The sequence below is a fragment of the Canis lupus genome, chromosome 25 (assembly GCF_011100685.1).
Source record: "Canis lupus familiaris isolate Mischka breed German Shepherd chromosome 25, alternate assembly UU_Cfam_GSD_1.0, whole genome shotgun sequence".
NCBI lineage: Eukaryota > Metazoa > Chordata > Mammalia > Carnivora > Canidae > Canis > Canis lupus.
Genome location: NC_049246.1, coordinates 42835854 through 42851930, shown reverse-complemented (window position 1 = coordinate 42851930; position 16077 = coordinate 42835854). Strand labels below are relative to the sequence as shown.

General features: G+C 40.9%; 1 protein-coding gene across 2 annotated transcripts in view; it reads left to right on the top strand.

Annotated features, from left to right (window-relative positions):
* Positions 1-16077, top strand: part of LOC100686622 (nuclear body protein SP140-like protein) — a 42473-nt gene that overhangs the window by 18503 nt on the left and 7893 nt on the right. For both annotated transcript variants that reach the window (XM_038574138.1, XM_038574137.1), the window contains exon 2: positions 15316-15472. In XM_038574138.1, the coding sequence (XP_038430066.1) occupies positions 15316-15472 (157 nt within the window). The remainder of the gene's footprint in view (positions 1-15315; positions 15473-16077) is intronic.

The following is a 16077-nucleotide window of genomic DNA, read 5'->3' as shown; positions in this document are numbered from 1 at the left end:
TCTTCTTGTTTTTCCCAAATGAAAGGACTGGCCTGGTTCAAAAATATGTTCATACCTCACCTCTTGGGAGACCGAAAATTGCTTTCAATGGGCAGTTTTTCCCACTTGGAGGAATTGAAGATTGTAGTTTCACCATTATGCAGGCACAGTGTATTCTAGGCAGTGGGGATAGAGCAGAGAATATAGCAGGGAGCACCCCTCTGAGGAGCAGAGCTTATGCATCTCAGAAGGCAAAAATGACTTCGGTGAAGCTATTTTCTTATCTGTTAAAAAAAAAAAGCCTTTTCTTACAAGAAGAAACAGTCTAAATGGGAAGAGAGACAATTATAAAAGATAAATGTAAAAAAGGAATCATACTGAAATGGTTCTGTAGCTTTGAGTGCTGTGCCTGCTGGTATCTCTGGTCAACAAGACAGTCTTTGGTATCACCCAGAGGATTCTCCAACTCGAGACTTCAGAAAGACAACAAAAGAATTATGGCTGTGGAAGAGGCCCAAAGATGCATTTAGATTCCTCTTCTTCAGTGAAAACTCATCTGAGCAGGGCTCTGAAATGTAATGTCACTTTTTGGGTCCCACTAAGATTGCTCTTTGGTCGTGTCCTGGTTTAGCTAATACTATTCTGTGTTAAATGCAGATACTATCCTGCCCTGAGTAGCTGCTTCCTGGTGTTGGAGGCTCCATTACTCTTTGGGAGGAGTGTGTCAGCTTCTGTACCTGCAGTAGCTCCAAGTGAAATCAAACTGCTCCAGCTGGGATGAAGAGCGTTTTGCTTCAGTGCTCTCTGCAAAATGACCTGTTGCCCATTATTTGTAAATCTGGGAATGATTTTTTCCCCCTGTTTGCATGGCTCTCTGCCTCTCTTTGGCATTCTTTGCTAGCTGCCTTTGCATTTTCCCCGTTTTGTTAATTGTTTGCCTGGGCAGTGGCAGCAAGGGTTTTAAAAGGGTGTTCCTTTCTTGTGATGGGTTTTCATTATACAACAGTATGAAGGCCACTCAATTTCCTGTGTGACTCTCTTAAGCCTCTTGCCTAAGGTTAGCAGAACTTCTGTTTTATCACTTTATAGCAAGCTATTAAAGCCCTTTGACAACTTTACGAGCTGCTTAAACATTCTTCAACTTTTCATTTCTTCTCCAAACAACAATGGAAATGAAAATAGTGACAAAAAATACTTACTGTTTATTGAGTACTTCCCATAGGCCAAGGATTCTGCTCTTTTTGCATATTTTAAAATTTAATTCTCAGAGAAACCCTAGAATGATTTCTATTTTAATATAAGGAAACAAACATAGAAAGGAATGTGCCCTAGGTCTCTGAAAGTAAATGACAGATCTAGAAATCAAATCCAGGGCTGGCTGACACTAAAGTCCTTGCTGGTAACCTTTCCACTAAATTTTGAGATCTGTCTCTTCCAGGGTCCACTGGGGCCAAATTGTTCTCTGGGCTGGAGCACCAATGATAGAGCCACATTCACGTCAGTGGTGATTAAATTAACTCAAGGGCTAAGTCCTACTCAAGGATATGGATATCTACCTTTAGACCTCTTGTGCTAGAACAACTTCTATCTCATTGATCAGTGCCTATTGAGATTGCTTCTTTAAAGATTATTTACATGGAGGAGCCCCTGGGTGGCGCAGTTGGTTAAGTGTCCACCTCTTGGTTTCCGCTCAGGTCGTGATCTCAAGGTTATGAGATCCAGCCCTGCTTAGTGTAGGAGTTTGCTTAAGACTCTTTCTCTCTCCCTCTGCCCCTCACCCCACTTGCTCTCTCTCTCAAATAAATAAATATATCTTTAAGAAAATTCTTTAGACGGAGGCTAAAGAGATACGCAGCAAATGGAATGTATTTATTGTCCTGCATTAGGTGATCCAGGATAGTCCAAGATGACCAACTTTAGGGAAATGTACTTGAGATTTACCATGATGGTGGTGGTGGTGGTGGTGGTGGTAATGGTGGAGGTGTTGGTGATGGTGTTGTTATTGTTTGTATTGTTAATGGTGTAGGTGGTGGTGGCAATGCTATTGTGGTTTCTGGTGGTGGTGGTGATGTCAATGTTGGTATTGGTGGTGGTGGTGGTACAGTGGTGGTGGTAGTGTTGTCGGTGATGACGGTGTTGGTGTTGGTGGTAATGGTGGTGGTGATGGTGGTGGTGGTGGAGGTGTTAGTGGTGGTGGTAGTGATTGTGATGGTGATAGTGGTGGTGATTTTTTTTGTCTAGGTTTATTTCTTGACTCAACAGCTGAAGTGTCAGATCTTGGACTTTTCTTAGATGTTTTAATTCCTCTGAAAGTTACAAGGAGCTATCTTTCCTGGTTATGTTCAGTTTATAATTGAAATCTCTTTTTCTGAAATCAGACCATATTCCAGATGTACCATCTTCTTTGGGAATTTGGCAGAAATGCAAATTTTTTGGCCCCACCCCTGACCTACTGAGCCAGAACCTCTGTGGGTGGGACCTAGCAATCTGTGTTTTAAGAAGCCCTCTAGGTAACTCCGGTGCTTGCTCAAGTTTGAGAACCACTGGTGTAGACACTTATACTGCTCATCTTGTGCCATTTGCTCTCCTAGGCAACCATAACCACTCCCATGGTTTCAATGACTTCCAAATGTCTGAGGCCTAGAACTGCATTCCGAGTTCTCAATTCAATATATTTTTTCATCTGAATAACATCTCTACTTGGATATATCACCAAGACTTCAAACTCAGCATTTTAATAAACATTTGTGTTTCACATTAAATGTAATTTTCTCATTGCACTATGTTTGTTTGGCCTGCTAACTTTGTCTTTGCATTTTATTAAAATTCCTTGTTTAAACTTTGCCTCCTCTGCTGCATCAAAGCTTGGCAAGGGCTAGGATTGGATTTGTCTAGGGCTGGCTTACTGTAAACACAACTAATATTTACTGGATGAATGAATGAATGAAGACTGCTATATTTTCTATACCAGGTTATGGACTGAATTGGTATTTTGAAGCCCTAACCCCTAATGTGACTCTATTTGAAAACGGAGCCCAAAGGAGGCAATAATGGTTAAGTGAAGTCACAAAAGTGGGGCCTAAACTTGATAGGGCTGGTGGTATTTTAAGAATAGGAAGAGACATTAGAGATCTCTCCCTCTCTCTCTTTATCTCTATTCCTGTACACAAGAAAGACCATGTAGGGACGCAGTGAGAGCGTGGCCATCTATAAGCTAGGAAGAGAGCTCTCAAGAGAAATCAAATTTGCTAATACCTTGAGCACACACTTCCAGCCTCCAAGACTGTGAGAAAATAAATACCTGTTGTCTAAGTCACCTAGTTGGTGGCATTTTATAATGCAGCCTGAGCAGTCTAATACACTAGGGATTGATGAACTATGGACCATGAGCCAAATCCAGCCCAGTGCATGTTTTGAAAGTTTTATTGAAACACAGCTACATGATTTTTTAAAAGATTTATTTATTTTTATTTGAGAGGGAGGGAGGGAGGGAGGGAGAGAGAGAGAGAGAGAGAGAAAGCGGAGGGAGGAACAGAGGGAGAGGGAGAGAGAGAGTCTTCAAGAGATTGCCCACTGAGTGCAGAGCCCCAACACAGGGCTTGATCCTAGGATCCTGAGATCGTGACCTGAGCTGAAATCAAAAGTTGGATGCTTAAATGTCCTGAGCTACCCAGGCACCCAAACACAGCCACATAATTTGTTACATTTTGTCTAGAACTGCTTTTGTGCTAGTGACTGAGTAGTTGCTGCAGAGAGCTTCTGGGTCTGTGAAGCCTAAAAATTTACTATCTGATCCTTTAAAGAACAAGTCTGCTCCAGACCCACCTAGAAAGTCCAGATGCAGGTGCTCTTCTGTGCTATCCCACACTGAGCCCTCTGGGATGCCAACCTGGCTCAGTGGGACTTCAGTGCCCCCACAACTGGCATAAACATACTTGACAATGTCATAGGAGAAAACCACCTACGGGCTCAAAAGTGATAAACAAGTTTGGCATTTATATGAACAAAGGAGGAGGGGAATGCTGACAACCAGAGGCTGGGGACCATCATGCCCCAGTTCCTTAAAACATCAATGTACACATCCTATTTCATACATGGTCAAGAAAAATGAAGAGATCACTGGTTATTCTTTTAGCGCAGTGCTGGTTATCCAACTTCGACTGAATTTTTATTGCCTCAGGTATTTTATAACTGTAAGAGGTAGAGGTTAACTAGCAGAAAACCTATAATAACATAAATGACTCTTATCAGAAAGTTTTGTAAATGAGTCTTGGCCATGGTAATGCACATGGATTTTGTCTGGGAGAGGTGCAATCACTTACTGTCTGCTAGAAAAGATGACCTCAGATAATTTCTTGCCCAGTAGGATAGTAACCAGTTTTGTATATATTAACAAATTCATTTCAGCATTCCTTTGCCTTGACGGACATAAATCTCACTCCTTCCAAATCTCCTTTGAACTAGTTTTAATGCCTTTCTGGGGCCCTCATTAATTAATAAATTGACTAAAACCATTGGTATTTTATATTTGTATGAAGCTGTTTTGGTTTGTTTTTTGAAAATAGGAACACGAATGCAACTCCAGTGGTTTTACTCCCCTTTCTTCTCTGTTCAAGTAACCATTGAGATTCTACTTGTGGGAAGCGCTCAGAGTGGAGAATTTGTAGGACAAGCCAGCAGAAGCCAACAGGCTCTGTGCAATGGTGGAGGCTGTCCAGATGGGTTTCCAGAAGCCATGTCACTGCTCTGACACTTCAGATACCCCATCGCTCCTTCATGAGTCCTCAGAGTGGGGCTCACTTCAGAGCTTTCCAGCCTAAGGGGGAAATCCAGAGTCCAGACATACGTTGTTCTTGGGAAGCCTGAAACATGAATATTTCAAGAACCTAGGAAAATGGACAGCTCAGAAAGGGGGTGGGAAAGAGTCAAAGACACAGGACCTCCCTCACAATGTGAACAAAGACTTCTCTGTCTAGATCTGGAAAATCATCTCATGTACCAATTCCTAAGTTATTTCACTCTTATCTCGAAGGACATAATGGCCCTTCTAACCTTGATATTGAGCTATTCCGTTACAGGGTTGAGAAGAGAGTTCTCTTTTTCCAGGATGGACAACAGGGCGAATTCAGAGCAAAAAGTACGAGATGGGTCTTAAGGGGACTTACAATATCAAGATTCTGCCGTGAGAGGGCAGTGTAGACTTTCTAACAAATCTGGAAAGAGGAAAAAGTCCCGAAAGCACCGGATGGGGAGGCAGAACGCAAATTCAAAACGAGATTTCACTTAATCAAATCAGAACAAAGTCCCACAGTAGTCTCTTTGCTTTCATTCTGCTCCGTATCTTCTAAAGAGAACGATCACCCTGGAAGGCTGGAGCAGGTTCCTTAAGGACTCATTGGCACCAGGTTGCTGATTTGGGAGGTCTTGAGGGGTGGGAGGTGAGGGTGACTAGGGCAGCAGGTGGTGGAGGAGGGCCCTTGAAGGGGCTCCAAGCAGTGGTTCTTTACCAACTGGGTCAAAAGAATGAACTAGTACCTGCAACTTCAGATACTCCTGCCCACTGGTTGGTTCTGAGGGGCCCCACTTCAGGAGTGGAATTGCTAGGTTACGTGGTACTCTACCTTTAATTCTTTGGGCCTCTAAGCTGTTTTCCGCAGTGGCTAGACCACTCAACATTTCCATCAGCAATGCTCCAGAATTCCAGTCTCTTCACATCCTCACCAATAACTTGTTAGTGTGTGTGTGTGTGTGTGTGTGTGTGTGTGTGTGTGTGTGGTGGGGGGGGGTTGTTTCTTTTAAAAATGTTTATTACAGCCACCCTGGTAGGTATGAAGTGGTACCTCCATGTGGTTTTGATTTACATTAGCATGATGATTAACGATGTGGAGCATCTTTTCATGGGCATGTTGATCATTTGTATATCTTCTTTGGAGAACTGTTTACTTGTTTGCCCGTGTTGAATTGAGTTCTTTGTGGTTTTTTGTTGTTAAGCTTCACACGTTCTTTATATATTCTGAATATGAATCCCTAATCAGATTTTTGTCTTGCAAATATTCCCCCCACCCTGTCCTGTGGTTGTCTTTTCATTTTCTTTTTTATTATTTATTTATTTATTATTTAAAAAGTATTTATTTTTTATTTATTTTTAATTTTTATTTATTTATGATAGTCACACACAGAGAGAGAGAGGCAGAGACACAGGCAGAGGGAGAAGCAGGCTCCATGCACCCGGAGCCCGATGTGGGATTCGATCCCGGGTCTCCAGGATCGTGCCCTGGGCCAAAGGCAGGCGCCAAACTGCTGCGCCACCCAGGGATCCCGAAAAAGTATTTATTTTTTAAATAATAGTGGGCATCCACTACTATATTAGTTTCAGGTGCACGACATAGTAATTTGACATTTTTATGCGTTATGAAATGCTCACCATGGTAAGTGTAGTTCCCATCTGTCACTTTATAAAGTTACTTTAATATTATTGTCTATATTCTCCATGCTGAACTTCTCATCCTCATGATTTATTTACTTTGAACTGGAATTTTTTACTTCTTTATCTCCTACACCTATTTTGCTCATCCTTGCTACCCACCAGTTCCCCAGAGGTAGAATTGCTGAATCATATGATATTTCTGATTTTAACTCTTTGAGAAACCTCTATATTGTTTCCCATAGTGGCTGTACCAATTTATACTCCCTCCCCGAAGAGCATCTTTTCATGTGTCTACTGGCCGTCTGTATGTCTTCTTTGGAAAACTGTCTATTCAGGTCCTTTGTCCATTTTTAAATTGGACTGTTTGTATTTTTGGTGTTGAGTTGTTATGGGGTCTTTATGCATTTTGGATATAACCTCTCCCATTCAGTAAGTTGCATTTTAATTTTGTTGTTGATCTCCCTCACTGTGCTAAAGCTTTTTAGTTTGATGCAGTCCTGATTGTTTATTTTTGCTTTTGTTGCCTTTGCCTGAGGAGCCAGATCCCCCCCCCCCCAAAAAAAAATATTGCTAAGACTAAGTCCATAAGTTTACTGCCTTTGTTCTCTTTTAGGAATTTTATGGTTTTTTCTCTTACATTTAGGCTTTTAATCCATTTTGAGTTTATTTTTGTATATTGTGTAAGAAAGTGGTCCAGTTTTATTCTTTTGCATGTAGCTGTCTAGTTTTCCAGCACCATTTATTGAAGAGACTTCCTTTTCCCCATGTTATATTTTTGCCTCCTTTACCATAGATTAACTGACCATTTATCTGTTGGTTTATTTCTGGGCTTTCTATTCTGTTCCATTGATCTATATGTCCATTTTTGTGCCAGCACCATACCATTTTGATTACTATATCTTGGTAGGATAGTTTGAAATCTGGGAGTGTGATACATCTAGTTTTCTTTTTTTTTTTTTTCAAGATTGTTTTTACTCTTTGGGGTCTTTTGTAGTTCCATACAAATTTTAGGATTATTTGTTCTAGTTAGGTGAAAAATGTTGATATTTTGATAAGGATTACAGTGTCTGTAGATTGCTTTGGGTAGCATGTACATTTTAATAATAATTCTTCTAATCCATGTCTTTCATCAGTGTCTTATAGTTTTCAGAGTACAGGTCTTTCATTTCCTTGGTTAAATTTATTCCTAGTTATTTTATTCTTTTTGATGTAGTATTAAGTGAGATTGTTTTCTTATTTTCTCCTTGTGTTTGTTTGTTGTAGTGTATATAAACACAACAGATTTCTAGATAGTGATTTTGTATCCTGCAATTTTATTGGATTTATTAGTTCTAATAGTTTTTGATGGAGTCTCTAAGGTTTTCTATACATAGTGTCATATCATTTGCAAATAGTGACAGTTTTACTGCTTCTGTACCAATTTTTAAAAAAGATTTTATGTATTTATTCATGAGAGACACAGAGAGAGGCAGAGACATAGGCAGAGGGAGAAGCAGGCTCCTCGTGGGAAGCTTGATGTGGGACTTGATCCACAGACCCCAGGATCACACCCTGAGCTGAAATCTCAACCATTGAGCCACCCAGACATCCCTCTTCTGTACCAATTTGAATGCACTTTATTTTTTGCTTGATTGCTGTGGCTAGGTTTCCTGTACCATGCTGAATAGAAGTGGTGAGAATGGACGTCTTTGTCTTATTCCCCATCTTAGAGGAAAAGCTTTTAGCTTTTTACTGTTGAGTATGATGTTAGTTGTGGGTTTGTCTTTTCACTTTCTTGGTAATGTATTTTGATGCACAAAAGGTCTTAATTTTGATGAAGTGCCATTTATCTATTTTCTCTTGTTGTCTATGCTTTTGGTGTCATATCCATGAAATAATTGCCAAACCCAGTGTTACAAGGACTTCCCTCATTTTATAGTTTTGCCTCTTAATGTTGAGTCTTTGATTTATTTTGAGTTAATTTATGTATGTGGGGATTATTGCATGTGGATCTCTTGTCTTCCCAGCATCTTTTGCTGAAAAGACTATCCTTTCCTCATTAAATGCTAGTGGAGCCCTTATTGAAAATCAACTGACCATATGTATGAGGGTTTATTTCTAATCTCTCTATTTTATTTTACTGTTCCATAAGCCTGTTCTTATGCCAGTGCCATACTGTTTCAATCATTGTAGGTTTGTACTGTGTTTCAAAGTTGGGAAGTGTGCGTCTTCTAATTTTATCTTTTTTCAAGATTGTTTTGGCTATTCAGTCTATTGCAATTCCATATAAATTTGAGAATCAGCTTTCCATTTTTGTGAAAAGGCTTTTGGGATTTTTATAGGGGTTGTGATGAACCTATAGACTGCTTTGGGTAGTGCTGACATCATAAAATGTTAAGTCTTCCAATCCATGAACATGAGATTTTTTTCCCATTTATAGGCTTTCATTAATTTCTTTCAGCAATATTTGGTAGTTTCAGCATGCCATGGCAGTCTTTCACTTCTTTAGTTAGATTTTTTTTGAAGTATTTACTTCTTTTGGATGATATGTAGATGTAATTGCTTCCTTAACATTTTAATTTTATTTATATTATTTTAAAGATTTTTATTTGTTTATTCATGAGATAGAGAGAGAGAGAGACAGAGACAGAGACAGAGACACAGGCAGAGGGAGAAGCAGGCTCCATGCAGGGAGCCCAACGTGGGACTCGATCCCTGGTCTCCAGGATCAGGCCCCGGGCCGAAGGCAGTGCTAAACCGCTGAGCTGCTAAACCCGGGCTGCCCCTTCCTTCCATTTTTAAAGAAATGGTTGCCATATAACTCTGGGCTGAGGATGAGCCTGAGGAGAAAGCTTAGGTCTTTTAGCCTGCATCTGTCCCTGGGTAGGTGCACAGTGGCTTTCTAAATTCCCCTGTATATTGTTGCTTTTGAAGGTCTGAATCATAAACGTCTGGCTTCCAAAAGGGAAGAAACTGAAAGGAAACTGAGTCAACAAACAAACCAACTAGCAAAAAAACAAGGTGCAGCTCTTTTAAGGCCCCAGGAAACCACCCCAACCACTGGGACTCCATCAATGGCTGCCTGCTTCTATGCCTACACCCCAGCGATGAAAAGCTGTCATCAGCAATCAGGGCACAGAATCCTAATATTTGGAAGACTAATTCCTTATTGGCCCCCGCTGGCTGCACCAAGCCACTTGAGAAATGTGGGCACAGCTGCCTGCTGCTGGGCTTGGGCTTGGGGGATAGATGGCTACTGTAGTGTTAAAGGCTGAAATTGGCCAAAGTTAGCCACGCTTTCCTGGGTAGGCTTTCTCCTGGAAGCTGCGAACATTCAAATATACTCAGGAGTGCCAAAGTGATGACTTCAGACAGCTTCTGCTAGTACGGTTGTTGTCTGAGTGGAGAGATGGATTTCTGGCAGTTCCTATTTTGCTATCTTTCCTGACATCCCCTCCCATTATTAAATCCCATAGTAAAATTAAGGAACCAAAATGAAATCTCCCCTGGTTTTTAGGCTAGTCTCCCAAAGAAATTATGGCCCCAAAGTTTCCTCTGGCAGAGGGAACTTAGACTTAGCTGCAGAGGATTGGATGCAGTCCAGATTCTCATCCTTCTGGCTGCAGCTGCCTGTGCTCCTCTTAGCACTACCAGTCTAGGCGCATCCAACCGTGGGTCTCTTATTTCTTAATTCCAAGAGACAAGAGGGTTACCAGAATAATAAGAATTAATAATAATAATAATAATATAATAATATAATTACATAAATATACAAATATAATTAATAAGAATAAAAATATCACAAATCTGGTTCCAACCCACAAAAGAGAAAAAAACCTGACACAAGCTAGTTTGTAGCCAAGCTAGCAATGTATAATCTGTGACAATTCCCCAATCCCAGGACTCCTACAGCCATCAGAATCTAGCAGAGACTTCTTCAATCTGGGGTGTGGAGAACAGACAGCTCAAACTATAGAGGGAAGGAAAGTCACCAGTTAGTGTTGAGAGTCCATCGTAGAACTTAATTTTAATAGGATAGTTCCCGCTTGAAGGCCAATTTGGCACTATGCTACCCACATCGTCGGGGAGATCTGCATATCTGAATGGCTTCTTTTTTCAGAAAGTAGCATTTGTCTTCTTGCCAATTTTGTAATTGTTCCCAAGACTGCTTGTGACTCCCTTTTTCTTTGCAGGATCCATGCTGGATATTTATTTATTTATTTTATTATTTTTTTTTTTAAATTTTTTTTTTTAAATTTTTATTTATTTATGATAGTCACAGAGAGAGAGAGAGAGAGGCAGAGACACAGGCAGAGGGAGAAGCAGGCTCCATGCACCGGGAGCCTGATGTGGGATTCGATCCTGGGTCTCCAGGATCGCGCCCTGGGCCAAAGGCAGGCGCCAAACCGCTGCGCCACCCAGGGATCCCCCATGCTGGATATTTAAAACCTCTTGATTTCTGTTTGCCCTTTGAGCCCTATGTTTTGGCAGACAGTGGTGAGTCACTATTGGGCCTGTCCAGGGAGGCAGTTTCATTTGTAACAGGCACATCTCCAAGCAAAGGCTAATGCTCTGTATTTACCTTGTTTTTTGTGGGGATTTAAGGGGATCCCATAATAATGCCTTTTACATGCTATATTTCAAAGCCACTTAAGAGAGAGAGAGGAGAGAGAGAGAGAGAGAGAGAGAGAAAGAGAGAGAGAGAAGAAGTCAGATAGTTGGAGATTATGACATCAGTTTTTTTATGAATCAAAACTAGATTGGGAGACATGGCTTAGTTATGTCACAACAATGAGTTTCCTCACAGTGGGCACTATGATTAGGGACCTCACCACAGCCAGGCAGGGTCTGCTCTCACAATGCCTACACCTGGAGTACTAGCCTTGCGGCCTCCTCTCTGCCCTCAGGCTAACTCCAGAGAGACAGGCAGGAAGAGATCATAACTTATAGCCTGTGCTTTTTCTCCAGGAACATCTAAGAGCTTATCCCTCATGGGAAGGAGGAGGGCTAGGGAGGGACCAGGAGTGTCATACCTATTGATGTCCCTCTCTTGGAAGGAGACCTGGGAATTGGCAACGAACATTCACACCCAAATTTCCCAGGCTCCTTCCTGCTCTTTGCTTCCAATTCTCATCCACAAGGAAGCCCGGACTCTTTATTCTGCAGCTACAGTAGCCACTGCTCCTGCTGCTGCCCCTACTTTGAATTCCAAGGGCCCAGGGAGCCTCCTGCTCTGGGTAATAAACTTTTGTCTCAGCCCAGACTCATCTTTCAATACGGAACCCTGAACTAAAGCCATTGGGGAAGCTGACAAAGATGGTTACCCCACTGGTCCAGTAAGGACTAACATATCTACTGAACCCTGCTTTTGCACAAGCCTCCAATCTTCCTCTGCTTCTCAGCATTCCAGGCGTTGAATAATCTGAACTGTCCCTGGGGGAGCAGAATGTCATGTGTCACGAAAAGGCCTCCAGAGTCACACACTTCAAGTTCCAGCAGGACCTTTCAAAGTTCAGCCTGCTTCTTAGGTTCTGACCTTGTCTTCTGCCCATGGGTCTGATGCTGTTATGAAGAGCAGAGCATCATTTACCTTTTCTACCCTTCACATCTCGACTACTAAGCCAAAATCTTGTTCTTAAACATATCTATTTTTATTTCAGAAGCCTTTTTTCTTCACATACTAGTTTTTGAGGATTTTAAAAGTTAGGATACTTTCTGGATGTTACAAGTTAACAAATACCTTAACCCAAATTGGCTTAAAAATGAGAATATATATAAAAAAAAAAAGAGAATATATTTGTAATGGAAAATCTGGCATTTGGACCCAGATTTCAAGGCTGGTTGATTCAGTGGCCCAATGATGCCATCAGTCGTCTGAGTACTTTTTCATCTTTCTGCTCTGATGCCCCAGCACCAGCTCGAACTTACAGTTGTGGGTGCCTGTTATGGTTACTAGCAGCAGCTGGAGGACATGCTGCCTTCTTTAGAGCCACCTGGAGCAAAAGACTGGCTTGTTTAACACAAAAGCAGTAGGCAAACTTCTAGCAACTCATTGGTCCACACTGGCTTAGTCCTGACCATCCATGAATCAGTGACTGGAAAGGTAGAGGAATGGATTACCATGACTTGGTGGATGGGTGGTCTAGGACAGAGGAGCTCTGGGGGACCTGGTCTGAATGTCCTCTTTTTCTAAGCGAAGTACTCCCAACGTAGATCTGTCAATCTCCTTAATATGTAGGTTTGTGTGAATTCTACTGAGATTTCCTCCACTTCAGCTGAAAATTGGATATTTCTCCTGTAGCTTATGAACCCTCATTCCTTTTTATCTGTCTGCTGATAAATCCACTACATCACCAGAACTGAAACAACAATCAGTGTTCTGCAATTCACCACTAAGTCAGCCCTCTTCCCCTGGGAGCACATGGTTCCAACCATGGAGGAGAGAAGATGGGGCTTGAGAAAAGCTTCACCTTCACTCTTTGAACCTCGCTGGAGGCCCAAAGAAGATAAAGGAAAATAGAAGTGGAGATAGTTAATACGGACTGTCTACCTATTCCCAGCTCGAAATAGCCTGAAGACCAAAGAGATGCATGTTTCTCAATGTGGGGTCTACGGACCCCTGGCTCAGAGCCACAGTCCCACCAAATCTCTCAGACCTTGGTTTTATGTCTCATCCCCCCTTTCTTTTTATTTTCATTCCAATTTACACTTAACTTCTACTTACACATTTTAAGTATTTTAAAGACACTTTAAATAATTTGTTGAATGATGGCGGAGGATATATGGAAAAAAATCTTTGTGCCCATATTGCATTGTCTTAATCACTGTAACTCTATAGCAAGTTAAACATTGTTATTCATTTTCAAGATTGTCTTGGCTAAGCTTGGCATTTCCACGTATATTTTTAAATCAGTTTGTCAATTTCCAGAAAAATCTTATTTGAAACCAATGTTTTGTTGAGCTCTCTCTAGTCCTCAGGAATCTATTCCAGCAGATTTTCTCTTTGTTGTGAACATCACAGACAGGGAGGTTATGGGCAGCCTTCCACCTGATGCCCTCCATATAACCAGTGCATGAGAGAAAGGCTCCTTCACTGAACAGGCCACCACAGAGTGGGCTGGGGTCAGGAGAGAGCAGACCCAGCCAGGCTTTGTTGGGATAGCTAACCCATAACAACCCCAGAGGTATAATGAATTCATTCCCTTACCAAAAAGCAAGAAAAAACTAGTATGACACCTTAGTACTGTCACTCAGAGTTCAAATATGAGAAGGGGATCAGAAAACAGTTAAAAAGGCAACAAAACCAACTGGCCACCTCCAGGGTGGTGGTGGGGGGAGGAGTTAGCTCTGTGTCCCACCACCCCTTCATATGTTGACTTTCTGCATAGTTACTGCAGGAGGTGGAGGCCCCAGCCAAGCACCAGCAGTAGCCCTTGCTCTGTGGGTTTCACCAACTCCCACCATGGTTGGGGACATCCTGTCCCTGAGGGTCAGGAAGCTCCAGAATCTTATGTTTTCCCTGGGATTGGAGATCATCCATAAAACTTCTAAAGACATCCCCAGTCCTGTCTGGTTGTAGGTCAAGGACAAGCCTTGTATGGCCACCATGGGGAGTTCAGTATTGGGGGATGGCACCAATCTCAATTCCATCTCATCCCTTCGAAGGCTAGCCACAGGGCCATTTTGCTGGGTTGTCACCATGAGAGGAGGGCTTTCAATGATGTAATCCTTGAGATCGATCATTCTGAGACCACCCCAGGTTCTAGGACATGTTCATTCAGAGAAGCATCCTAAAGGAGGCCCCCAGAGAGGAGTTCTGCTTGAGACATTTCTTCTCTTGCATTGATGGTGGCAGTGGTCCAGAGCACTGGACCCAGGGACCTATTGTCTACCTCCACTTGCAATTTATTGAAATTATATTGGATTTGTAGGTTAATTGGGGAGAATTTACAGTTTAACACTATTTAGTCTTCAAATCCATAAACATGGTATATCTCTGCATTTATTTTGGCTTTCTTTAAATTCTCTTAGCAAATGTTCTATGATTTTTCAGTGTAGTGTTCTTGCACTACTTTTATTGGCTTTGTCTTTATTATTGATGGTTTTTGATGCTTTTGGTAATGATACTGATTTCTATTTGTGTTTCAATTTGTTTACTGCAAGTATATAGAAATATATATTGATCTATTCGAGTCTAATTACCTTGTTCAATTACTAATTAATTCTAAAATTTGTCTATAAATTCTTTTAGGTTTTCTAAGTATACAATCTCATCAGCTGCAAATAATAGTGGTTATAGTTCTTCCCTATCAGGTATATTTTAAAAATTTATTTTCTCACCTTATTGCATTGGCTAAAATGTCTAGTAATTGTTTAATAGAAATGGAGACAGTACACATTTTATCTTATTCTCAAATTGAGTGGGAAAATACTTAATATTTCACCTTGAAGTATGATGTTAGGCATATTTGTTGGTTTTTAGCTTTTTTTTTTTTTTTTTTTTTTTTTGGTGTATACCCTTTACTAGATTAAGAAAGTTACTTTCTTGGTTATGATGTATTTATCCTTTTTATCTATTGCTGGATTTGATTTGCTAACATTATGTAGGAACATGTTTTTCCACCTGTGTCCAGGAGAGATAGCAACCTGTGCTTTTCATTTTTGTGGTGTCTCTGTCAGGTTTTCTGTATCAAGATGATGCTGTCAAACTCTAGAAGTTGGACTGTTTTCCTTTTTTTTTCTTTATTCACTGGCAGAATCAGTGTAAGATCAGTAATAGCCTTTCTTAAATGTATATTTTAAAGAATTTACAAGGGAAACATCTGGGCCTACCTAGACTTTTCTGTTTGCTTGTTTTTTGTTTTTGTTTTTTTGGGGGGGAGGGGAAGGGCAACTTGATGCTCATTCTCTCATTGTATTTTTTTCCTTAGGATGTTTTCAATAGGCCAGAACAAGAAGATTTCCCATGAGGCTCTTTTGAATCACTTCAAGGAAAATAAGGTGGAGATAGCAAATGCAATAACAAAGCCATTTCCTTTCCTTGAAAGCCTCAGAGACCGCTCCTTTATCACGGAAGACATCTATAATGTACGTGAAGTTTATTATATCTCCCCATAATAACCCAGCCCCACACTAATTTATGTGTGGAATCCTGGATTCAGAATTTAGAGTATCTCTAACTAACTGATGGTCCTTCCATACTCTTCATGGAAAGACTCTTTTAAGTGAGTTAATCCTCTTATAAGGTCGAGGGTGACAGGGCAAGCAGACCTCGATAACCATGCTTCTGCTCTAATTAAAGCCCTTGTCTTCTGTGGGACATGTTGCAGTGAGATGGATGGGAATAGTCCTATGGCAGAATTGAAACTGATAGCTTTGCAAATGTCTAGCGATTTATATAGTATAACAAAATTAAACAAACTTAAAATAATTAAGAGCACTGGGGCAGTATTCCATTATAAAATCCACTATGTCAAATGAAATCCCCAGGGATTTTGTGCTATTATAAGTCAATTTTTTCTGCCTTGCTATTGTGTCCTTTAAAGGTTTATGTTTTGTAAGGTGGTTCTAGAGTCTTAGCATTCAAGTAAATTTGGATCAGTGAGCTCTCCCAGGGAAATAGAGGAGCTACCTCTGTACCATATGATTGTGCAGTTCCCCATGTGCTCCTTACAGCAATGGCAGGACCATCT